Source organism: Melospiza georgiana, chromosome 3 (genome assembly GCF_028018845.1).
Source record: "Melospiza georgiana isolate bMelGeo1 chromosome 3, bMelGeo1.pri, whole genome shotgun sequence".
In the NCBI taxonomy this organism is placed as follows: domain Eukaryota; kingdom Metazoa; phylum Chordata; class Aves; order Passeriformes; family Passerellidae; genus Melospiza; species Melospiza georgiana.
In genome coordinates this window covers 101,097,090-101,124,223 of record NC_080432.1, presented here as the reverse complement: position 1 = coordinate 101,124,223, position 27,134 = coordinate 101,097,090, and the positions used below count along the sequence as shown (strand labels likewise).

The 27,134-nt window shown below is 39.3% G+C and overlaps 1 protein-coding gene across 1 annotated transcript; it reads right to left on the bottom strand.

Annotated features, from left to right (window-relative positions):
• Window positions 1–1,193: 1,193 nt before the first annotated feature.
• GFRAL (GDNF family receptor alpha like) lies at window positions 1,194–26,868 on the bottom strand. Its single transcript, XM_058020811.1, has 10 exons — window positions 26,805–26,868; window positions 23,568–23,702; window positions 17,486–17,644; window positions 15,598–15,987; window positions 14,807–14,863; window positions 13,871–14,198; window positions 11,642–11,901; window positions 8,254–8,352; window positions 3,182–3,263; window positions 1,194–2,153 (listed from the first exon to the last, which is right to left on the bottom strand). Exons 1-10 carry the CDS (start codon window positions 26,830–26,832, stop codon window positions 2,066–2,068), a joined length of 1,626 nt encoding a protein of 541 aa, XP_057876794.1. The 5' UTR covers window positions 26,833–26,868; the 3' UTR covers window positions 1,194–2,065.
• Between the last annotated feature and the right edge of the window lie 266 nt (window positions 26,869–27,134).

The window sequence follows — 27,134 nt, the reverse complement described above, 5'->3', positions numbered from 1 at the left end:
ACTTAGATACAATTGACAGACTACTTTGTACACATGGAGTGGAGGGAATGTACTTTTCCCACTAAGCATCCTAAGTCATCTCTTGAGAGAGAGCCTGTGAAATTGCAGAAGAACACAAGAGCCATTAAATATCTTGTTGTCTCTCAGAGTAACATACCTTCAGTTTCAAATGCATTTTACATACTTGTTTGTGACTCTGTGTGTGCATCTAAACACATCTTTGAGTTGGGTTTCTAGTGTCTAAATATAAGATAATTAGAAAAAAAAGTTTCTAAGACAGAAGGTAATTTTTTTGTTGTTGTTGAGGTTTATTAAAATCTAAATTTAAATTTATCTCCTCAAATTTTGTGAATGGAAGATTCACTGGTGTTTGAAGTCAGACTGAAAACCAGCACAGGTTTCATGTCAAAAGTACATTTCCTGTGTAATGAAATGTTTTGATCCAAGATATTCTCAACACTATTTTCAGTTTGAAATCTTCCCACTTCACAGTTTTAAAATGAAGAATATGAATATAGCACTTTGGTGAGAGTTAGGCCAGATGCTGCAAATTGCTGGACTGCTAAAGCAGATCTTTTTGATTAACAAATTAACTTCACTTCTCTGTTTCTGTATTTTTGTCCAAATGCTGATTTTGTAATGACAGAACATTTGATTGCAAAACAAAAAGGGCTTTCTTTGGTTTACGCAGATAACAGAGACAGAGCAATTCCACATTGTAATAATTGTGTAAGATTTCTAAGCCTCTCCCCAACAGAACTGCACACTTAAGATTTTGCTCTACAGTAATAATTTTGCAAGCTACCAAAGCCAGAGGCAAGAGTCACATAGAAGAGTAGAGATTCTTGCTTTTCTGATCACATTATTTCTAGTCCTAGATCTGTCATCTAGTCCTAGATCTGTCATCTAGCACTAGACATTGGTCTCATGGTCAAAACTGGAGGTGAGTTACATTTAGTGACAATTCAAACAAAATTAAAACTAATCACATTCAAAATGAAGTTAATTAATCAAATGCTATTATAACAAGGCAACACCTGTGCTATTCATGGTAACAGCTGAATAAGAAACAGCAGTCCATTCTTTTGTGCTCACCAGGACTAGATTGTCACGAAGATTTAACAAGGACAACTCACTGGTTGTAAATAGAAGCTGAAATCTAGCCAAACAACGCAGCTATAGAGAGAAATCCAGAGCTCCTAGGCACAAGGTGGGATCCAGGATGGTGTTTGGGGCCATGGCTCCCAGAACAGTGCAAGGGGACAATCAGGCACTTCGTGTCTTGCCTAGGGACAATGAATAGGAAACACAGATGGTGAGATGGGTCACAGCTTCTGTCCTGAGAAGCAGGCACTGCAGCCCCAAGCAAGTGACTTTCTCCACTGGGAATTCAGACCAAAAATTTCTCTCTAAAGTTATTGTATTTAAAGTGACAAACCCCAATCATTTCTTTTAGGAGCATATTGGAGGAGAAATTAAAAACATTTTCAGCACCAACATTTTGGAGTCAAAGCATTATTCCAGAGAGTCATTTTAGTTCATTGGGGGCTGTAACCCTGATCTCCTCCTACCCTGCAAGTGCTCCACCATCAAACTACAGGCAGCTTTGCTGTGACTGCTGCTTCAGGTACTTGGTACCTGGGAGCCAGGTATACAAAACTGACACAAATGTGCTCTTTATCAGGTCTCTAAAACGTTTCTGAGTGGATTTTTTTAAATTTCTTCCAGGTGAGTAGAGATCAGAAAGGGTGGGCTTCAAAGATTGCCATTGTTGATACAGCATTTATACCAGTGTCATGTGTATCTAAAAATCTAGGAAATGTACAGCTCAGGACAGATCTGTGGATCTACACAAATAAGAGACAGCACAGTTTTACCATTTTTACCCCTTTTTTCAGCTTTTGAAAGGCTAAAAATAAGCTAATAAATATAAAAAATATTTTGTATGCTTAACTACAAAATTTCATAATTTATAGTAGTTTTTCTAATATATATTTTATTATCACATATGTACAACAGGCTGGCTTTCAGGAGTAGCCTTAAAAAGCACAAGCAAGAGAGTAGTTCATCTGTGACTTTTATAATGGGCCATAAATGTTTCAGAAGAATGGTCTGGCGAGAGACGTCTTGACTCATGTTTTGTTCTGCAGGCTCTGAAAACAAAGAATGTGCATGTATTTAACAATAAACTACACAGCTTTTGGTTTGAACTTTGACTTAATTGAAATCAGTGGCAAATTTCTCCTCTTTTTATGATGAACACTGTGGTATAAAATAATCCCCTTCATTGTTATTAATGCATTGTTCTTTCTTCCATTTTCTGTATTCTTTAAATCTGAATTTTCTTTATATGCTGATATTTCTGTAACTGCAAACCTAAAGAGAAAGCCTCTGTTCCCATATATCCTTGACTTGCCTCTTGCATTTTTCTACAATTCCTCTTTGATCTGCCTCGGAACTTAATAATGAAATTTGACTCAATATCCCTCCCACTATATATAGCTCCTGCTACATCATGTTCTGTTACCTATCATCTGACAGTGTAATTCTTGAAATCTGGCCATTTAATTTGGTCCAAGAAAATGTATCATTTAAGAAAAGGCCATGTTAATTTAACTAAGTGAATGCACATTTCTGTTTTCTTACCAAGCATTGTGTATGTGCAGTTTCTCATACAGAGGGAGGGAGGGAGGGAGGGAGGGAGAGAGGGAGGAAAAGAAAAGGATGGCAGGGATAGTGGGTGTTGTTTACAGACTCCTATGAGCAAAAATGGCATTTGGCAAGAATCTTAACTACAATAGCAGCATTCAAGATTTGGTTTCAAAATATGTTATAATGCTGAATATTCTCATTTCCTTTTTGCATTACCCCTGCCTGCTATGGGGCTAGGAAAGTAGTCTCACAGAATTTTTGAATTCAGATTTCACCTTCCCCTGCCATGGGACAGGAAATGAAACCTCCCAAAGCCTGGGATCTCTGCATGAATGGAGGGCATTGTAGATACCTCTCGTATTTCACCCTTCCCTGCTGACACCCACAATGTCAGTTCTTTCCATCACTGGGGCATGCTGGACTGTTTCTAAAGACAATCACAATGCCCACCTTTTAACTGAGTCAAAACATTTTATTTTCTGTTTTTTCAATTTCCTAGAACCAGTGATTAATATCCCTATCAGATTACCTGATCTTTAGGAGAGTCAACAGGACTATTCCTAGGATGAGAGCTATGCAGGAGGAGTAAGCAATAATGTAGACAGTTTCACCTAAAAATAAAAACAGAAATCAGAAATGAAACATCTGCTTGTTTAGTAATAAGAATCAGATTTGAGATCTGTATTGGAAATCATACATATGTGAGCCAAATTAGCTATCAATTTTGACAAAAAATAATTAAAAGGAGGGAAAAGATCTAGATGTATGTCAGTGGTAGGAATAATTCTACCTTTGCCATTTGATCCAATGCAATTTTCAGACTTCTTTTAGTAAATACCAGCTTCAACAGCACTTCATATGTATAGCATTACCTTTCACTCTGCTGCAGGGGAACAGCTTGTTACTATGATTTTTATTTTGGACTATTCTCCCTTTTGATTTTAAAATCTTAATGTTATTCTGTGTATCAGAGCAGAATTGGCTCTTACTTATCAACTAAACTTATTTTTCTGTATTACTGTAATTACAGAGCAAGGTTCCACCTAGAATCAAATTAACATCAAATGGGATCTAACACTGTTTTTCTGGGCCCCATTCCTGTAGAGTTTCCTTTTTCTGTTAGGCTTCTCACCAAGAAGTCACTTTGGTGGCTTATGTGCTAAAAATTCCAACTGATGAAAAACTGGGAGCTGTTACAAATTTTATTTTCCAAAGGAGGGGTAACTCTTTTTTTCCCTGACGTAATGAATCCATTGGTTTTGATCAAATATGTGAAAGGAACATTTCACTTGGGAGTGCAATATAAGCCCTGGACACAGGATGGAGAGGTGTGACAAGTGGCCACAAATGCAGAGCCACCAGCATAAAACATGAGACCTTTCTGTGACGTTCCTGTTGCACAGATTCCGTTTTTGTACACTCATGTAAGTTTTGTTTATAGAGGAATTCAAACACAGAGGGCCCTGGCTGCTCCCAAGCTTCTCCATCCTATTAGCTAGTGAAACATTCCCTAAGGAAGGGGTGGATCCCTGGGCTCAGCACTGAGCCACCTCTCTGGGCTGTGAGAAGGCCATATTCTGGTCTCTGAATAAGTTATCAGTTATTATGTGCTCCATGTGTTATGTATATGCACATAAAACATAAATGAGGCATTTCTGTGTGCACTGCATGCATGCAGCAGGGGTAGTGTGTCACATAAATTCATATAAATACAAGCACCGGTGGGGTGGATGCTGCAGCAGCCCTGGCAGCAGAGAGTGAATATGGTTTCCACAGCAAGGAAAACAAGGAGCTGAGCAGGGTGTTGGGCCTGCCTGGCTCTCATTGTAGGACTGTGCTCACTTTTTCTCAAAAAACTATCCCACATTCAAGTTTTCCAATGTAAGAAAATGAAAGCAGTGATCAAACCACAATTTGCACAAATGGAGTGAACATTCCATTTAATCCAGTAACCTACTGGAAGATACTGAAGATGGTAAATTTTTGAAGAAAGAGGTCTGTCTGAGGTCTGTCTTAGAGAAGGACTGCTAGTGACATATATTAAAAACTACATCTGCAGTTGGCCTAGCTCTCAAGTTACAGCATTTATATGAAATGATGGGTTTTAGCAAAAGAGTCATTTGTAGACATTGTTTTCAGTTTGAGTCTGAACTGTACATGCAGCTATTTTTGAAAACTTTTTACAAGTGTAGGAGCAGTTGTAGGGGCAACACTTTCTTACTTTTGTGAAGTAGAAAGTGACTTTCACACATATTTTAGGCAAATGGAAACTTTTAAAGTATGTCACCACAAAAATTATTATATCTAACATTATATATTTTACAGTCATGGATGATTAAAAATGGGCTAAAAATTTTTCAACAGAACATTGTAATCTTTTTCTTATAAAATTTGTAAAAGGTGCTTCATTTCAATCAAAACACTGAAGTGACCAACTGAATTTTTTTCTATTTTCTTGACAAAATCTGAAAAAATGCTACATTTTTGATGAATTGATGGTAAAAGAGATGTTGATTCAGTTCTATCAGGAACAAAGATGGATTTTGGTGAATCTTACGCTACTGTGGATCTGCCTGCTTAGGTATAGCTAGTGCATATTCATCAAACAGATTAATCCCAGCCTCTGCTCAGAGGTTTCTTGGCTACCTGCAGCTTGTCACAGGCTTTTTTCTACATTTATAAAACTGTCAGACTGACAATGTTTGATACCTTACACATTAAAGTCACTGGAGCTGAACTAATCTCAGTTCCCACAGCAGCTGATATACTTACAGATAAACCCTGCCAATTACCTGTTTATCTAAACACTCTACTCCTTGGTAGGAAATATATGATAACACTACAATTTAAGATGAAATTTCAAAAATTTTGGATCAAGTCCAATTATATTGTATTTCACAAGAGCAGGCAAAGTGTTCTGTATTTCTAGTTTCCTCTTCCATAAACAACCCACAACTTAGCCTCAAAGCTCCATGGTGATGAAAATAAATCCTTATCTTCCCCCATGAATCAGTTTTCAAACCAATGTGCAGGAAGCAATCTTCTAAATTATTTGGGTCTGTAAAGTCATTGATATCATTTGCATAGGATAAAGCCAAAGCCAGGCTGAAGATGCATAATGAGGTAGGCATATTAGGAGTTTAGAGAAATCTTATTTGATTTATAACTTTTTGATATTGTTTTCAAAATGAGATCAAATTCATGCTTGCAGGAAAAGTCTCATTAATTTTTATATGGTTCTGACTCTGCCCACATCACATTTTGTTAAGAGAGTTGTATCAGCCCAAAGATGACTCTGTTGGCCTGTTCCCTCCTGAGAATGTGAATGTGTTTAAATCCAGTCCAGATTCTCACAAAATCCTGGCATCACATTTTTTACACCAAACCTGGAATAATAATTTTTCAACTTCCATGGTTCTATTTATTTACAAATATATTTGAATATAGGTATATATGCTTAGATTTATTACTTATTGTGAAAGACTCCTTCTATTAAAGCAATGTTATCCAATGGGATGATTTGCAATGCTGCTGAATAAAACAGAGAAATTGAACTGTTTTTTTGAACAGTAAGCTATATTTTTAAGTATAAACCTAAAAAGAAAAAGCTGAAGACATGCTGAGTTTCTTCTGAGCATGTTCATCTGTAGATGGCCATTCATTTAATCTGGTGAAAGAGTTCCTTGTATCTTTCAGTGACAAACTAAGTAAAGGATTCTTCTGAGATTTTAATGTGGAGACATCAGCAGATTTTATCTCATGTTTTTTGAGCAGAAAATAGCCAAGAAGCAAATGCCTTCAAAAGTCTTCACACACGTGAAAGGCCATACTTGACAACTTATCTGTTTTGCCTCTGTTTCTTGAATTCTTTTTGGGATTTGATTTCATTAAACATAAATATTTTGTAAAGATGATAATTCCCTTTGCAGCCTGAGTAATGCACATTTATTAGCATTTGAATCTAGGACACTGAGTTAGATTTTTGGCAGTGGGATTTATGAAACAATTTGCGGTATGGTTTTTACCATCAGGCAGATTTCCTGAATCAAATTCTTCTTCTTGACCTGACTTCCTATGAGACTTTCATGGCTTACAGTTCCCATCTCATGTACATGAACGCTACAATAGAAAGAATATTTTATTGTATGGTTTAGGCTGCTCAGCATTCTTTTTATTTTTCTAAAGCTATCCAAAATTCTGTTAAGACTTCAAGGAATGGTTTTTGGAAAATATTCAGACTTCAATGTGAACAGAATTAACTGGGTGCAGGCTGCTTCTTGCAAATATTTATCTGAATCTCTAAGTGAAATGTAAAATGCATTTTACCTACTGAAAGGGTCTGCAGTTAGAACTAGTCACAGGGGTGCAATATCTCACATTTTCATTTTCTCACTTAGTGCAGTATTTCTTGTACTATGACTTGCATTATTTAACCTCTAGAGTCTTGTTCCAACTAGGCATTCAGGCTCCCTCAGCAATTGGAAAGGAGAAGTCAATATTCAGCAAATGCAGTCCCAAAAAGATTGGACTACTCTTCCTTTGAAGAGTAGGGTCCCTTTGAGGGTCCCTGACTTTCTTTTCTGGCTACAAAGAGCACTTGGATGACATGCATGATTCCTAAGGAATTTTAATGCTAACAGCCAAATGCTTAATTATGCACACACAGGTCTCAGGAATCCCATTCCCTTAATCCATTTTTATATCCTTTTTATCCCTTATCCAGGTTGCCCACTTCAGCAATAGTTGAAGGATGGAGAGGTTAGAAGTCACTTCATTTTCTACTGCATGCAGATATTGAATTATTTTTTTCACAGTCAAAAGTGTTCTGTAGGAAGAGCTCTGGGAACTAATTTGTAGTATTAGTCTGGAAAATTGTAATCTGCCCTGCACAAGGTAGAACAGGTCATTCTCATTAGAGGTGATATTTGTGCATTAAGCTCTTTATAGTTCTCACTCTGTAATTGGGCCCCTCAAAAGGAAATATAAAATAATATTATTTCAGCAATGAAAACATTTGTATATTAATTCAATATCCTTTAGCTTTATGTTGCTTAATTTCTCACTGTAAATGCATGGAAAGAAAAGCAGCAGTTCTAATAAAAGAAATAAAAGGAAATAAAAGTTGCAGCTCTTCAGCCCAAGGGGTACTGTGTGCCCTTCTGCTGTATAAGAAGGTAGAGTCTGATGGAGTGTAACACAAGCCCCTTCTCAGACCACTTACTGTGGCTTCTAATTTTGTTGCTGTAACTACTGCAGAAAGTCAAGAGAGATAGAAGTAGGTGTGACATCAAAGATAATAATTTGTGTTACACATTAGGACTACTACTCTCTAATGACTGTACAGAGAGTCAGGCTCTGGCAGGCTTAATAGCTTAATTTTCCCCAATTATAATACAGTGATTGTGAGACATCTATTTCAAAACCATTTGTCAGGGTAATTGATTCAGTCTGATTAACTTTATTTTGTGGATATATAAGCTAAGCCAAACAGGTAGGGAGATTTCCAGACCAAATGAAGGAACAGCAGGTCGAGCTCTCTTGCCTGAACCCACCCAGGAGAGCAGTGCTGTGGAAGTCATGGAGTGACTTGCCCAAACTCACCATTAATTGCAGAAGAATGGAGCTGTGCTCCGGAAATCTTTTCCCCTGGCATTTCTGTATTTACCCAGTGAAAACCCTTCTTCTGAATAGAAATTTGACCTGGATATTGGAAAGAAAATATCCATTTAAAATATTACTTTAAAAATTAATATAAGTGAATATTGTTTGATATTTTGCTAACTACCATATAATTTAAAAAGAGACCTATTTAAAAATACTGTTGACTGATATTTGATGAACAAATTGAATGAGTGCATAATAGTTCTTCCTGTTCCATCTCAGTTTTTCTTATGGATGACAAGCATGCTTTGAAAATATTCTCTGCCACAAAAGAGCTTAAATTCTCTTTTCACATAAACTGTTTTAAAAATAGGCCCACCAAAAGAATTGGGTCCACCAAACCAACACAGAAGTGGTGAGAAAGGGATAGAAGTCTGAAGTAATATCCACAAGGCAGAGTTTATTCTTCAGCTGCATTGTTAGACCTCAACAATTTTTTTCAGGAAAAAAAATGTCCTCTCAGTGGGCATAATTTTATGAATATATCTGAAAATACATCTCTTTGGTTGAAATGAAAAATAGGAGGTTTACTTAAGTATTATAGTTTACAGAGTGGAAGGCAAAACCATACAAGTATACATCTGCTCACTCACATGAAAAACAAGATGAGAAATTTTTGAAATATAAGAAAGGCACACATTTGCAGCCTGGATATTGGCTGTCCAAATAACAATGGACTAAACCTACCTGTTCTTTGGTTTTCTTTCTGTGAGATCCAAAAGTACAGCCCAGACTTAAAGTATTTTGGAGAACTAAATTTTTTCTTTCCCTCACTGACATTTTTTTCTTATTCCTGCTGAGACACTGATCTCACATTGGCAATGATCCACCCTGTGTTTCTGCTTCACACAGCAGCAGTCAGTCACAATTCTTGCCTTTTACTGAGTCTGCAGTCCTTTCACTGTGAGCACAGCCTTGAGAACAAGCACTTGGAGCAAAGGCAGTGCCATGCAAGGGTAGGAAGATGAGATGGTGCAAACACCACTCATGGACCAGTTCTAGAGGCAAAGATCCCCTTCTCAGATCCTGGGTATTTGCCTATCCAGAAATGTTTCAGAGTTACAGATCATTGCCATTGTAAGAGTGAAAGTCAGCCAAAGATCACCCCCAGGCCGGAGGAATAGAATAATTCAGCACATGGGGTTGGGTGGGCACTGTACAGTAGTCACTCCACATCTCTGTACTGCCATGCAGAGTATTAAAATGCAGAGCATTAAAAACATGCTTTGGAATAAAACCTATGATCATCACCACCATCAGTTTAGCTGCATCACAACTAGACATCTGGGACAAAGCAAAAAAAAGCAAAAATAACAATAAGCTGGAAGTGGTCTGTAGAGTAGGTAGTGATCCACCAAAAGCTCTGGATCCCTACATTCTTTTTTGTTTAACTGCCAGGAAATTGTTGCACAACACAAGAAATATAAGTTTCCATTCTTCAGTCCCCATTAGGTTAGGGAAGTTTCAATCACAAAAACCCTCTAACCATTTTATCCTGAGACTGCTTCAGGGAACGGCAAAGCTCATCAGCAATTATTTGATTATTCACACATGAGGATCATTTTTTTGCTTTGTAGGTAAAGAAATAACTAACATGATGATTTGCTCACTCATTTGGACTGTTAAATTCAGCCCTAAAGCAAGCAAGTAAATAATATTCATCAGCAAAATCACTGCTAGAAGTCTCAAGTCTAAGTGTGTTATATTATCACTTTTCCAGGGGGGTTGTTACAAGATTTTTAATATTTTCTCAGAGTCTGGATTTGAGTAATGATTAACTAAACTAAGAGCTGTGTTTCAGCAACTTGATTTTAATTTTTGGGCAACCTTTGAGGAACATGAAAAAAAAAAAGACATCCTTATCAGTGGTACCATTTTGGTTTCTAGACCTAAAAGAGCAGCTACTTCATTCAATGAAATGCATGCACACAATCCATATATGTTTTCAAAACACTGTCCATCAGGCAAAACTATGAAAGAACCATTTCTTTTCATTGAGATCTTTAGGTATCATTACCTCTCCCAAGTTAGTTTAAGAATATACATAATCTTGGAGTATACATGTAAAAGATAGCTGGCACAGGGCATGATGCACCAGTGAGTAACGTATGCTAAGAGGATTTATATTGCAAAATAGTTGGTGTGATGAGTCAGAGATTTAAGGAGAACAGAATACTTTGGCCTTTGTTCTGGTTGATGGACCAGATGTCTGCATGCAGGTGGAGCACTGCAGAGGCTGCAGATGAACCTTCAGGTTCAGTTTATACCACAGGAGGCCCATCCACCCTATGATAGAGAACCACCCTGTGATGTGACCCAGGACACAGTAAGTGGGGACAAAGAGGAGCTTTACTTCAAAGGCACTTTGCAGTTTCAGACTAAGACATTAATGTTTGCTCCCATATTGCCATTTATTGCATTAACAATTCTCTAAATCAGAGGTTTGGCAAAGACATGTAAATTTGACAAAAATATTTAGCTAATTAAGCACACGTGAAATTCATTACTGAATCTGAGAAAGTAACTATAGTTCATCTTAATTACATCCAGTGTTTTTACTGAAGACCAAATCCTAAAGCCTTCTTTAAATAATTGAAGCTATGTTCTGCAGAATGAACTCTGTTGCTAAATATGTGTAAGGTTTACTAATATTCAGATTCCAAGAAGAAAAGAAAAAAACCCCAAATGCTACTTTGTATTATTTGTAAACTTTATTTGTATTATTTGTAGACTTATCTAATCTGCATATTAATATAGACTCTAGAAATTATTCCTTTATTTCAGAAAATTCAGGTAATGAGACATGTGGCCAATTTCATTTTTCCCAATACCAGAGGAAGAAAACTCTATGTTCTGTAGGGAGATAGAACATAGTAAATAAAGGTAGTATGTAATGTATCTAGGAACGTAATCTTACCCCCTAAAGAGTTGCAGCTGAGCCAATTATTAAGGATTAGGAGCAGGCCTGATGTTAACAGGCCACAGATGTAGCCAATAAGAAGAGTGTTATTAAAAGAGTGGATTGGTTGGTTGAGGGGAACTGGAGTCACTTGGCTGCTGTGAAGACAAGGAAGAGTCAGTGCCTGGAGGAGCTGCCTACAAGAAACATCAAGGAGGTGTGAAACTCCAGCAATATGGAACCCTTGCAATGTAATGGCAATAGAACTCTTGCACTATAATGGCAACATGTTCAATTTTTGTTTTGATTTGTGTTTTTAAAAACCCAGAGCTGCAGATCTTGCTGAAACCAGCGGTAGCAAAGATTTGATGTAAATTAGCATCTTAATTCTCTTTAAAACAAATTATCTAAGTTGTAAGTGTTACTCACGCAAGTCCCTGAAGCAGGATTTGCTGTGCAGCATGTGGTGGAAGAGCTCACACAAAGGCTGCTCCTCGGGAGGCACGTTTTGGCAGGTGCACTCTGTGAGCAGCATCGTGCCCCAGATGCTGACGAAGGCTGCTTTGCAATCGGTGGTGGCAGAACAGGGCACGGCACGCTTGAGCAAGGTTTCAAGACAAGCTTCATCATTATAACATTTTTTTGTCACATGTCTCCAACACTTTGACTGAAAAGTTGTGTATTTTTTCCTGGTGGGGGAAAAAAAAATAAAGAAAAACAAAAGAAGTGTACAATGGCACTTTAACAAATGTGACTTCATAAAAAGACATTTAATGAACACCACTAAAGAGAGTGTATTTCCAAGGTACCACTTAAGCCTTAAAAATTGCAATATTTGCTGATAGCTGATATAAATTCTGCTCTGATTTTGAGAAAAAGCAGCAGCACTTCTAATCAGCCCCTGCTTCCCAGAGTCCAGGAAACACAGTGTGAATTCCAACAGTCTCAGATACTCAGAGAAGAAATGTGAATACAGGAATTAGACCCGTCATCCCAATGAAACCACACCATGTGCTGTTCTAATGAATCCATTTTTGAGCAGTGTGAAGGAAGACTAAACATTCAACTTATTTAGCATTAAATAATCTACATCCAATGTCAACCCCTTGGCCTCCCAAATGTTAACACAATATAAAATGTCAAAGGCTCAGGAAAAAGCATAGTGAACTTAAAGATAAATTGATAGTAGAGATAAATTACAGGAAGAATTAACTTGTTACCCAGTTCAGTAATCTCAAATTATTTCCATTTATTTGCTGTTGGGATGGAATAAAATTGGCTTTTAATGCACTCTATATGACAATAGAAAATATCCATTATAAATTAACTAAAAATATGTAGATAAATGTTAAAAACAAATTTATAATAATAAATTTTAGGGGATGATAAAGGTAAAGTCTAGTATATAGTACCTTAAGCTATTAAAATATTCTTCCTTAATCATCTATGTTATAACATATAATAATATATATGTTATTAATTTGTTATATATGTTAATAACATATATGTTATTAATTTGCTGTTTATATTGTGTAGTAGCCACAGGCATGTCACATGGAAAAGCATGGACTGTTGCAATACTGGGTAGAAAATTTTTGTAAATATTTTTATTACACAAGCAAGGATCTCAAAGCAGATGCCACCTCTGTTCTAATGGAATTATTTTCATTCACCTCCTGATTTATGGATGTGACTAGCTGTAATTCACAGACTAATTTTTCTAATTATATGCATTTATTGTCAGTGCCAGGAAACATTAATGTTCCCAAAATGATGGGGAATTCAGCCATAATGACATTACATGTCTATACATGTACAGACATACATTTATAGCCCTTTGGCTGTTCTCACTGACATCACTCTGAATAATCTGCACAAAACCAAAACCATCTCTTGGCCTCCTGGTTTATTGACTGAAGGTTAATTTCAGCACAGCTTTAAGGTAAAATTCAACTCTAACCCACAAGGTGACCACACTGAAAAACAAAGTGGGCCACTTGACTGTCCTTAAAAGGAGGCAATTAGGTAGAAATACAAATATGGGTAATCCTGTTGCATGTTTTAAAAATATAAAATGAAATGTTGGAAAGGCATTATCCTTCATGAGTTTGGTGGTCTATGCATGTTTCAGGCCAGATTTTTGAAAGCTTTTGCAAGTATCCTTGAGATGAAGAGAATGAGATAAAAGATTTTTGAACGGCCAAGCTGGTTTCATGGCTGTTGGGTACAAAGGGTCAGACTCTGCCCTTGAAAGGTAATTACTTTTACCAAACAAACTTTGTCTGGTCTGCTGCACGACTTGGGCAAACTGCTGGAGGGCAAAGGTGCAGACAGGCAGGTGTTATCTGAAGAAAGGGGTAATGAAAATATGAAATAGCATAGTTTGTCCAGCAGAAATGGTGTTAAGTGTCATGATACAGGCAGAAGAAAAGCATGCATTAGATTCCAAACCTTTCTGAAAATTAATCACTTCAGTTTACTTGTGGGATTACTCCAGGAATTACCACAGTTGATCCAAACATCTGTGATGATGTCAAACACAGCAGATACACTGCAGAAAATAATTTTGTTATGGCTGGGATATATAGAGTATAATAAAAATGGTTTGACAAAACCATTATTAAAAAGCACCTTAGTGGGCAAAATGCTTCTACTCACCTGCACAATTCATTCTCTTCACACATCTGGATTACATTCAGACATGATGGGGGTGGAACTACAGTAACTGCACAGGGCTTGCCATGGAGAAGTTCTTTGGCTCTGTGGCAGGATTCATCATGCTGGATGCAGTCACAAAATATCATCATTTGGGCAACTTCAAAAGGCATGTTTCCATAGAAGAACCTTATGGCTGCTTGACATCCTTCCACATTGCACTTCTTATTTACTGAGCACAGTTTTAGGTACAGGGACAGCTGTTTGTTACACACTTCATCTTCAACACACTCCCTGTTCACATCCAAACAGCTCCTGTTTGTTGTGTGTGCTAAAACCAATAACAGCTTTTAAAATAAAATCTCAAGAAAATTTTTCTCAAGTGATGAGTGGTAGGTGTCTTGTCTACATAATTCCAGTAAATCAAGCTTGATTCCCAAAATTGTGATCCAGGTCCTCCTTCTTTCTTACTTCTTTTAAGCCTACTGATTAACTTCATACTTCTGTCTTGCTCTGCTTGCACTGCTCACAAGCAACCCTCCTGAAACAGGGGAAATGTCCAGTGTGCAGTCCTATGCTCAAGTAATGAAGAGAATATAAATGGCCTTTTTGTGCTTTTAACATCAGTTTAGGTATTTTGAGACTGAAATAAACCTTCCAAAGATATCTAGAAAAATCTAGACCCTAAAATGCTTATGGGGTAAGATTTGCCTCTGTAAGTTTGGCAGAATCATGGTTGTTACCTGATTTCCTTTTACATTACTTGATTTTTGGGTTCTTCTCTACCCAGTACCTTAACTAAAGATATGTCTGGTCTTTAAACTCCCTGCTCATCCATTTCAATGAAAAGTATTAATTTTAATCTGAAGGAATGTTGTACACTGTCTGAAAACTGAGCTAAAATTATTTATTAGGATTCATAAGTAAATTCAGACTTACCTTGTTTGGATAGAGCAGATAAACCCCATTGTAATTTTGTTTCCATACTAATATTGTCTAGAAGAAAAAGATACAGGTACAGGCATAAATTGTAAATATATCTTAGCCTTTTAACTTTAAAGTGTTGGCTGTCTTGCTGGCATAGCACCAGGAATAAAAATAAATAAGAATAAAACAAATTAATTTGACCAGATAAAACCCACTAACAAATTCTGAATTCACTATTACATATATTCATAAGTTTTGGGGTCAAAGCGCAGTTTATCAAAGGCTGCTCCTAGCATTTTTTACATATTTAAAGATCCTGTGGACTCAGTAAGAGTTTTGTAGAGCTTCTCAGTGCATTATAAAGTCAGATTTCTTGTAAATATTTAAAAACCAGAGGCCTTAATGTGTTTATCAATGGACCAGTTTTCAAGTTCAACTGACTGCTTGTCATGACCTAAAGTCAAGGCTAGCAGACAATTCTTGCTATTAGTTAATTATTTTTGTTGGTCTTATACTGCTTCTAGTTATAGCGAAAAACTGAAATTGACTGATTTAGATCAGGTTGTATCAAATTAACTGTATCAAATTAAATTGAAGAACAACAGTATTTGCACTCCGACTATCATATCTTATGAGATTCTGAATTTATTTGTAAATAAACCTCCTAAAATGGATATATTTCCAAATTTGAATTGCAAATGGGCAAAAATCCCTTTTTGTAGACTGTGGACACTACTGCTATGTAGAAAGCATTAGGCTGCTGGAAGAGCACTAACTCGTGTCAGTGACCAGATTTTTCTCACCATCGAGATCAGCACTGTAGTCATCATCGCTGCCATCACTGTGACCAGCTCCTGAGGCCTGGCTCTCCTGCGAGTGCTGTAAGCAAGGGTTGTTGAATATTCCCTTCCAGATTTTGACGCATCTGGCGCGACGCGGCTCTGGGCAGGTGCACCTTCCCAGGGGCGTTGTCCTCAGCCCTCTCCAGGCCAGCAGGCACCCGGCGGGCCGGCGGGAGCTGCAGGTGCCCGCGGGTGCCCGGCAGTGCCGCTGGAAGCTCCGGTGCGCGGCCCAGCAGCGCGGCTGCTCCCGGCACAGCCGCCTCGCCACGCCACAGCTCCCCGGATCCTCAGGGCTCCTGGGGGGCCTGACACCCAGCTCAGCGTCCGACCCCGAGGGAGACTCCAAATAGTCTGCAGAAATAGGTACAAACAGTTATAAATCAAATGGATGATGGGTCATCATCACAGCAAAAAAACTCGGGGAAAGGGTGCTTGTCTGAATGTATTACAGCGAGTGAAACAGCCCTAGCTTAATTCTGAGCTGTGTGCAAACACAGAGTAATTCCAGTCTTACAAACTAATGAATCTTCCTCGTGTTTACTGTGTGCTGTTAGCTGTATAGTACAGTCCACTCTAACAGTTCAGCGGTAAAACAATAGTAAAAAATCCTCACTAAAATTACTGTATAGAGTTTAACTTCTCATAATTTTAACCACCTACAGCTTGGACATATAATGGATTGTCATCTTAAGCAAATGCATCATTTTTAAAGAGAGAATGACAACTCCAGAAGATGGTTGATTTATTACCTAAAATAGCAATTGAAGTTAGACAGGGAGAATTACTCCTGAAAGTGCCTAGCAACACCATATGCTGTTCCTTGTAGGTAAACTCAACACTACTGTAAGTCCATCAAACTTGTTTCTACAGTGGTGAGAAATGTAATGTCAATTGTCAAAAAAAAAATATAACATTATATCATTTTGCTAGAAGCAAAAGCAACTGTTCCAATGACAGCAACATTAGGCTTCAGATATCCATCCATCTTGTTTGGGGCAGATCAGGATGTCACTATTCCCTCTGCAATAAGGCCACATAGTCTAGTACTATATGAATGTCCAGTCTAGTTCTATGATGAATGCTGTGTGAGGCCAGCAGGGTGTGATGGATCAGTGCCAGGAATCACTTTGAAACTCACTTTGCAGACTCTCATTCACTGGCTGATTTTATCTCTTGTGTCAGCTTTGCTAATCATTATGCCAGCAGACTTTGAACCAGAAACTGCAACTTCTCATGTACTAAGCAATTCTCAATTACAGAGATAGACTTTCTGCAGGGATAGGGGTTCTCAGAAAAATAAAAATAAATTGAGGGGAGCTTGGCTCATTGATTACAATAATATTTTTAAAAGATGCACTCTGAATATTATGTACAGCTTTATGCAGGTGGTGACTATGTTTCACACATCCAGTAACCTCTCCTAGATGTAGTGAAGGTCCTCGTGCAACACAGTGTGACACAACTGCACCCCTGTGCATCCCCATGCACTCATCCTCCCATTCAGAAATTACTGAAAGTGGCTATATGCACAACCTAGATCCAGTGGCTCTTAAATTTCCCTGGGCATTGAGTAGCCCTCAACACACACTGTGTATTCACTCTTGCTTTCCAGTGGATTCAACAAAAGTTTTAGAAGTCATTTGGATTCCTCACATGCATTTCATTGCTTTTGTTTGTGGCATTTCTTTCATATGCATGATGGAGCATGAATATCAAAGAAAAGACAAGACTAATTTTGGGGGGCATTTATCACACTTGAGAATATGCAAAGAAAGTTGAATCCACTTAAAATGGTGGTTGCAAAATTACTGGGTTTGGTCTTCATAATTACAACTTCATGTTCAGTTACCTTTGTTGATGCTGCACAGTTCCCCAAGCAAAGTTGTGATGCTACAGATATCGTCTGTAGTGCAGACACAGTTTCTAAATTCTGGGTATTCATCAGCCAGGACCTGGATTATTCTATTACATCCAACACTGTCTTCTGCCTTGCATCTATTACCTAGAACTCACCATTAAAATTATAATTTCATTAATGCTTATGAATGCTTAAGGGAACTGGTTACGTAAAACAATTCAATTGAAAAACAAAAATATTATGCTTTGCCAAGAGAAGACAGTCTTGTTTTACAATTTTTAAACAATATTCAAAGTAATATAATAAAGCTGTGGGTACAATATTGACTTCTTTTATTTGATTCAATCCATTGCCAGAAAATCTTCTGTCAAAGTACATAAAACCTTAAACTCACATCTTTTATTTTAGGCAGATCAAGCACTGAGACCAAACTAAAAAGGTGCCTAGGCGTGGAAGGGGCACAGCCTGAACTGAGAGACTTATCTTGGTCCTGTGTAGCAGAAATGAGGTGCCTGGTACAGGAACACAGAGTGCAGGCTTGAGGCATCACTGTGTGATGGAGTGAGAGACAGGACACAGAGGGCAAAGGCAGCCCCATGATAATGGTGATGAGAACCCCAGGCTGAGGAGATGCTTGCTCTTCTCTCTCTCATTTGAGGATGGTGCAAGCCTAAAAATGCCATTTGGATATTCCCTTGAACCCCTGCCCCACAGAACAACTTCACTGCCTAAGTTTAAGAATGACAACAAATTTAAAGCAGCCCAAGAATAGTCTGATTTTTAGGATTTTTAGAATAAAAATGAGGGAGAAGTTAACATTAAAAATAAGGTGCAGAAACCTTAGTTTGCTGGCCTAGTTTCAAGTCTATTTGCATGTGCACTTGGACTCAATGGTAAAGACACACAGGATGTCAGGTCATATTTTCCACGTATGTGTGGTGAAAATAAAGAACATGTACTAGTTTGTGGTACAAAGGTAAATCAATCAACAATCTACTTTATGAGCTGAAAGCTTTTAAAAAATATTATTGTTATGATGATAGTGGGATTGTGTGCATCCTCAGCAAATTTGCTGATGGCACCAAGCTGTGTGGTGCAGTTGGCACATTGGAGGGAAGGGATGCCCCTGGAGGGACCCTGGCAGGCCTGAGAAGTGGGACAATGCAAACCTTACGATGTTCAATGAAGCAAAGGGCAAGGTCCTGCACCTGGGTCATGGCAATCCCAGACACACCTGCAGGCTGGGCAGAGAAGGGATTGAGAGCAGCCCTGCAGAATGAGACTTGGGTGCAAAGGTGGATGAAAAGCCCATCATGAGCTGACAGTGAGTGCTCACTCAATGCCAAGTGTGCCCTGGGCTGCATCAAAAGCAGCGTGGCCAGCATGTGGAAGGAGGTGATTCTACACCTCTGCTCTGCTCCCATGAGACCCCAGCTGGAGTGCTGCATCCAGCTCTGGCGTCCTCAGCATAAGAAGGACATGGGACTGTGGGAGCAAGTCCAGACAAGGGCCAGGAAGTTGATAACAGCACTGGAGCTCTTCCCCTACAAGGAACAGCTGAGAAAGCTGGGCCTGGAGAAGAGAAGGTTGTGTGGAGACCTCACAACCTTCAGTATCTGAAGGGGCCTAAGGGAAGCCAGAGAGGGACTCTTTGTCAGGAACTGTAGTGACAGAACAAGGAGTAATGGGTACAAATTGAAAGAAGAGAAATTTAGGTTAGATTTTAGGAAGAAATTTTTTACTGTGAGGATGATGAGAGATCAGAAGAGGTTGCCCAGGGAGGCTGTAAATGCCCCATCCCTGGCAATGTTCAAAGCCAGTTTGGTAAGGCCTTGAGCAACCTGGTCTAGTGGGAGGTGTCCCTGCCCATGGCAGGGGGGACTGGGGCTAGATTATCTCTAAGGTCCCCTCAATCCTTATCATGATATGATTTTATGATTTATTATTGCTTAAGAAAGTTACACATTACTTAAGAATGTTACAAGTGAAGCAATTTAATTTGATTTAGATAAGTTTTATTTTGTGAAAGCCATGATTTACCTTGTCAAAACAGTTATGTGGATCCCCAAACCAGCACATTTCCTCTCTTTACCTCATAGATATTAAATGTCTCACAATATGTAAGAGAAGCAGTCTGTGGCTCACGAGATCCAGCCAGGTCACAGGGCAGCATGAGGGCTGGTTTCTGTCTCCTGAGCACACAGGCTGATGTCTCTGCCCTGCAAATGGTGCTGCCTGCTCCCTGCCTGGCTGCTCCCCACAGGTGTGGGGCAGCAAAGACTCTGCACTCAGTAAAACTGCAAGTGACAAGAAGTTCTCTGTCACCAGCCCTACGGGCAAGCTTTGATGTGAACACGTCTTTAAAATCACTTATATGTTGCTGACACAAATAGCAGTGGAAGGCACTGGAGGCAAAGCTCTGCAGGAGGAAACAGTGCATTTTGCCACTGCCTGAAGTGATGAGAATCAGCTATTCCTGACTTCACATCCCTGTCCTGATCCCTCTTTTTACCAACAGTCTCTGCATTGCCCTTTCTCCAGCTGCTGACTAAGGAGGGTTTGGGGGATATATCAAATAATACACTGCCAGTGGGGAATGTCCCAGGCCAGCAAGAGCTGCAGGTCCCAGCCTCTGCTCCCACTCCACCTCTTCCATCAGCAAAGAAAGAGGTGATGGTGGCTGGGGTTGCCTGTATCTCTCCAACCCCATCTTCAAATTTCCTTCTGCTTTTTCAGAGGTAGATCATGACCCCAGACCCTTAGCACTCACAGTTCCACAAGTCAAGGAACTCAGGAGATTTATTGAAGGTCACAGACATAGGATACTTCCTGACCATAAAAACAGGATGGAAAGGATGCAGTGACATGGCCCACGAAGATGAGAGTGTGGATACTCTACTCTGCATTTTATCAACTAAGAAAGGGAGAATAAAAGAATTTCAGGAAAATATATTCCAGTAGAAAGACAGCAATAAAGATCAAGGAGGGGCTGGTGTAAAAATTAGCTTATTCACAAAATTTGTGACTGTCTTTTTCAAGGTCCAGATCACACCTCAAGGGTGAAGGTGAGTAGAACTAGAAGAATGAACCCCCATGCCCCAGTGTATTTTGCACAGCACCCCAGCCTCACTCAGCTCACCTGTTTTCATGGCACTGACCAGTCGTGGCCAGGAGCTGGGGCTGAGTTCAGTGCCCCTGTGCTGTGATCTCACTGTGCTGAGTCAGCACCCGACAGCTGGGGCTGGGGAGAGGCTGTGGGGCCACCAACACACAAAGGGCACGGACACAAGCAGGAAGCACATCGGATTTATGGGGCTCCCTTGCATGACTTCTTAAAAACTGTGTAGAAATAACCTATTATCAGTATTGCTCTGTTTGTACATGGTATTGATTCAGCTGTGATTAGCAGCAGAAAATATTTTATTACTGGTTTTCAATTATTGTTGCTTTACCAGGGATTAGTTCTAGTTAATATATTTTATCTTATACATATGCTTCTAAGGCATTTAAGAAAAAAAATGCTCTCTCAACCTAATGTTTGGCAGCCATTATTCATAATTTGATTTATTTATAGGTGCACAATTCATGTACACAGGACCACAGATAGAGGCATGGCAGAGTAGAAGCTGACACTCCCAGGGTGATAATCTCTGCTTTTGCTTAATCAGCTCTTCAGTCATCTCAGTGGGAATTGAATTTGAAGACTGCAGGGGAAAGTGTGAGGTTTTCCTCTCTAGCACTGGTGAGACCACAGTTTGAATAGATCTCCAGAGTTCCTTCCAACCTCAATGAGTCTGCTATTCTAGGAAAATTAAACTCATATAGATCTAATTCAAAATGTGATTCCTTAAAATGAAAGTGATCTGAGTTGTTTTTTTTTTAAACCTTTCCTGTTTCCCTTTCAAAAAAATAAAGAAAATTTATACTTATGGTTAAATCAGTGTTCAGAAATGTCTTTTTTTTTTTTTTTACATTGAAACAGAAGGAAAACAAACAAATAACCAATCCCACAAATACACCATAAAAAGCCAAACCTAAAAATCTTCATTCAGCAGTGCTGAAACTCTTTTGATCTTTTCAAAATGAAAAATCTTATTTCATCAAAATTTAATATTTCTATATTTTCTATCCTGACTCTATTTTTTCTTTCCACCACATTTTGGCCACAGAGGTGAAAGAAGGATTGTACCCTGAAGATTATAAACTGAGACTCTTGAAATGCTGCTGGATAGTGGGGAAGAAGTGATGGAAAATTTGACAGGAAAAGGAGTGACTTAGGCAGTAGTTTGGAGAGTGTTCCCAGACCTGCACCGAAGAGCAAAAGATGCAGGTTCTGATAATGTACACATTTAACTTTGAGGTTACAGTCTGATGGACTGAGTTATCAAACTCGTACCCCAAAGGAGTTTCATTGTAATTTGTAGTTAGGTTTTCCACAAATAAGCTAACAAAACAAATATTTACTCCATTGTCTACTGCCTCCAAGTAACATGTTTGTGCTCAAAGGACATTTTCCATTCCTACAGCATGAAGTTTCTAGACTTGCACATGACAGTCAGTATAATGTTACTCTTACTGAAGATGCTGCTGGTGGGTTTTCTATCACTGTTTCTGTGGGCTGTCTGAGAGGTACCACCAGCTGTCTGAGTGGATTCACATGCTCTAGGATCATGGTACTAATAAGCACATTTAGTATAATTTGTCCTAGACCCAACACAATATCTGGGTGCTCTGCAATGCTGGAGAGTCCTTGCCAAAAGCTATTGTCCTAAGGAAATATACAGATGCAAATCCAAACAAGCAGTCATAAGAATGAGTATTTCTGGAAGATTTCTTTGGCCCAGTTACAAATATCTTTAATATCAGTGAATAAGTACATAGGATAATAAGAAAGAGAAATGTCATATTATGGGACAATGTCATACATCCAAAGGGGGGCCACAGAAGCAATCATGTTTGCCCATTTCATCTGGCCGCAGGGCACCAAGATTAAAAGGCTACAGCACAAATATATATTTTTGTGGCAAGTAGTCCTGGTGCTAATGTGTTTGTGAATGATGTGAGAGAGATAAATTCAGCTTGTTCTGTTTTGGTCCTAGAGAGCTCATCTTTAGGGCACTTGAGCCAGAAGGTACTGCATATTCCAATTTATTTTTTTTCTAAACAGCAGCCATATCTTTTGAAACTGTTTCATTTCACATAAAATATTCAACAGATCAATAAAAAATGGGCTGAAGCCCAGCTGCTTTGGGAACTGTTGTAACTGTTGTATTATCATATACTTTTCATTTACTTCATCCATTCTTAAAAGTATTCAGACATTTTATGCAAAGTAGATAAGTATCTGGAAAGGGACACACTAAGAAACACCCCAAAGAGAATTTTCTACTCTAATTATTTCAAATATTGTCTTGGGACATTTGGAACATCAAATACATGCAACAGAGCAGACAGAGGCATTCATTCAGGTAGCTCATACTAGAGGTGAATGTTTTATCTGTTTCTTATTCTAGTACAATAATTAAAAATTACTCTAAGTAACTACCACATTGTTTTGGGTATTGTGTTATATTATAGAACCACAGAATTGTTTAGATTGGAAGGGACCTTCAACCCCTCTGCCATGGGCAGGGATGTGTTCCACTGGAACAGGTTCCTCAAAGCCCCGTCCAACCTGGCCTTGGACACTGCCAGGGAGGGGCAGATCAACTCCTGCAAATTGTGTAAAACAAAGCTGGAACTTCTTCCCCAGTTGCACACAGGCTTTATTTAACAGGATCCCACAGAAGCCTAATTTCTGCTGAATTCAGACTTCTTGAGTTGGTTCAGACTCTGAGTTTGTTCCTAGTGCAGAAATTTCACCGATCACTTTCTTGAAGAGACAGTGTGACTGTTACTAAAAGTAGCATTGGCCATTGCAAAGGATTTCAGAATCTGATTGTCTTCTGCCCTAATTTTTCTCTTTGAGATTTCACAGACTTCATTTAGTTACAGAGCAATATTGTAATAAACTATGAACATGCAATTGCATATAGCAATTCGAAATCAAGGTGCGTACACCATACAGAATTACCTGAAATATTGCAGGCATCTTCAACCACATTCCAGACACTCTCACATCCATTTCCAGCATTAATACATTGCTCCCTCAAGTGCAGACAGTCAGTAGTCTGGACAGTAGATATACATGTGAAGTAAATGAACAACACTGTAAAAACAGAATATAATGACTATTTAAAGCAGTAGATACTGTACTGACCCTTTTCCTTTAAACACAGATTTTAAAAATATAATTTACTATGGTTTTTCCTATAGATTCAAGTTTGCTATCAAATTAAATTTTAGCAGAACAAAGTTTTCCTCCATTTTGTAACTGGAAAATTAAATTTAAATGTTCAAAGTTTCAGTGTGGCATATTTTGCATTGGTTTTGCCCCAGTATTATAACAGTAACCATAGTTATATATGACATTGATGCATGGATATATAGAAATTTTTGCAGTTCTCAGCTCCATAATAAATTACAGAAAGGAAGACAGTATAAAATTCAGAATAAACAGTACTTTATTCACATAAAATCTCACCAAACGAAGCTGTTTAGGAATTCCTATGAATAGAGTGTGGGAAAGAGATTTGACAACTACAAAACTGTAAAATAATAAATATTATTTTATTTTATAAATACAGTACTCTTCACTCTCTTTATTTTTATTTCACAGATGCATAATTTCTTGAAAGCAATCTTCACATATATGTCTTCATCTGCTTTCCTGAGTGCATTGAGCCTGCTAATTACATTAAAAAGTCCTGGAGGTTTCAAGGTAAAAAAAAATTTTATAGCAGCACTGCCTGTGACTTATCAGTAGAAAATTAAATTGCCTTGTTAAGAAAGGATAAATCACCTGGGGTTTAGCTCTTTCATTAACATTCCCATGGTAAGGCAACCTCTAATTTGTAATCATGTGTCTTTATTTTCTATAAAATTAAGTTTCAGTCACTGATTTCAGGCCTTATCAAACTACCTGCTGAACACCTGATGTGTTTTCTTTAGTTGTTGAAGAACACAACATCTTTCTGACAAAATACCTTCCCCCCCCACCGTCATGTTCAGGTAAATTCATGTGGATTTTGAGTGGTTTCCAGCATTGTTTAATCCCTTAAACCTCATTTGCAAGAGGCATGAAATGTTGCTTCAGGATTTGTTCACACCCTAGCTGAAGAAATTAACTTTTTTTCAATTATACATTTTAGAACAAGAAATTATATATCAAATATCCCTCTTGATAACCTCAAAGAGCCACTAGTGTTTAGAGGTGATGCCATTCCTTCTGGAAATTATTTGCCAGGGATATAATGCTGCTGCTGTAGGGAACACTTTTCGGACGCGTGTCAATAAACATGAAGCAACATTTAATACATAATAATGGACAGGTGCAACAGCAACTAGTGTGCCTGTGAGACAACAAAGAGGCCACATGTGCTTATTATAGCTGGTGCTAATCCTTGCTCAGTGGTGCATATTCCCGACAGTTCCCAGATCCATGCAGGACTGGTGGTGATTTCCAGCCTCAAACACTCCCAGGCTCTGTCTGTCCATCAGCCTTGAGGACATACTGACAGAAACAGCTCCTACCTCTTGGCCTTGAGGAATGTGCAGCTGGCCCTATCCACAGGGCAATTATGGCTTATTATGACAGAATTTTAGTTCTAGGACTGCCTCCAAAAGGTCTTTCTTATTTTGAAATTCCTCACTATTTATTCAGATGACAGAAAAAAAAAAGTTGCCAAATATCTTACAGGGCAAAATGACTGCATATATAAAACAATACAAAATCATAAACTCACATATTTATTAAGAAAAGGTATTTTGCTGGATGACCGTTTATCTATTTTTTAGGTTCTTACACAACAGAAGGTTTACTCATCTGACTAGGATTCACATCACAAAGTCTCTGTGCTCTCTTCCTCGTGTTCAGACAGTTTTCAAGGACCAGGGGCTGGGACAGTCAAAACAGGACTGACTGCACGGCCTTCCTGCTACGTTTTAGGGAGTATTTCACACTGCTGCCCGTTTTGAACCTAACTGGAAACTGGTCCCCAAATAAGAGGGGATGTTTTTGCAAAATGAAGAGGTGAGTAGCATAATCTATGATTTAAGGCCCTTCAGCCGAAGGAAGGGCTTCTTTAGGTCTAATGACCTATTATGGACGGGTCTTTGATTCCTCAGCAGTACAGAGGGGGTACACAGCCAGAAACCTACATGAAACAAATTATCCCATATGATTTTAGAGTCTAGGGCACTGTAGCTTATACAATTTCTTAAACTGACAGATATTACTTTAGTTGCTCTCTCTAATTATTTACTCTAGTGTTTGGAATACTAAGGGATTCTGCATAGAAGAGTTGAGGGTATTTAAGGGTTAGTTTGCAGCTAAAACTTTTAGCAGGATCCATATTGACAAGAAGACACACATTTAAATTTCTACAGATGTCTGTATTTTTATGCAAAGGCCTATTGATTTGCTGGGTAGGTGTACAATTCTCTGTTTTCTGTAGAATTTGGTGCCTAAATTTAAAAGAAGGAAAAATAGAAATATTTTAGCACCTTCATTTTGCAGATTGGGAACTGAGGAATGGAAGAATTACATTTCCCAATTCTGCAATCCCAAAATAATGCAAGTAAGTAATAATGAATATTAGGAAGCCAAGCTGTGGTTTCTATCCAATGGCAAGAGCAGTGGGATAACAAGCTGCAAAGGCAAAATGGCAAACTACAGCTGACTATACTCTGAATATAGTTGAAAAGTGATAAAAGACAACTTTATTTTAACAAAACCTAGGGAAGAACTACCTACGGAATACTTTTAACACAGAAATATCAGTTTAGAGTAGTGGGGTGTTAAAGAGAGAAGAGCATGTATATAGTGAGGAGAAAAGGAGAATAACAAAAATTAACATACAACACCCTTGTCTCATCATATTCTCCTGTACCAAATCTTTCTGTACCAGCTTTGTTGACTTTTCCCTTTTCTCCACTCAAGCCCAAAGGCAGTGTGAGCAGCCCTGTGTGTAGCCCTGGCAGCACCCAGCGCTCCCCGGCCGGCAGACAAGCGGCTGTTCACCCGGAGCAGGTGTCCCCGCCGCTCCGCTCCGCTCCTGCTTCCCGCCGCCCTGCCCCAGCCCTGCCGGGGAGCGCTCCCGGGGCCGAGCCAAGCCTGACACCCGCGGGAGCAGGAGCCGTGCCGAGGGACAGAGGGAAGGAAGGGACGGCCGGGGCCGCGGGTCCGGTGCTGCCCGCCCGCCGCACTTACCGGGGCCGAGGAGCGCGGCTGTGGCCATGGCGCTGCCACAGGAGCCGAGGGGGGCCGCAGGAGCCGAGCGGGGCCACAGGAACCGGAGCGGGGCCACAGGAGCCGGAGCGGGGCCACAGGAGCCGGAGCAGGGCCACAGGAGCCGAGCGGGGCCACAGGAGCCGAGCGGGGCCGCAGGAGCCGAGCGGGGCCGCAGGAGCCGGAGCGGGGCCGCCCCTTCAGCACCGGCCCGGGGACAGCGCCCGCCGGGCCCGCCCGCCGCTCCGGGCGCTCCGAGCGGGGGCAGCGCTGGCTCCCGCCCGTACAGCGCTGCTCCTGCCTCTGTCCCTG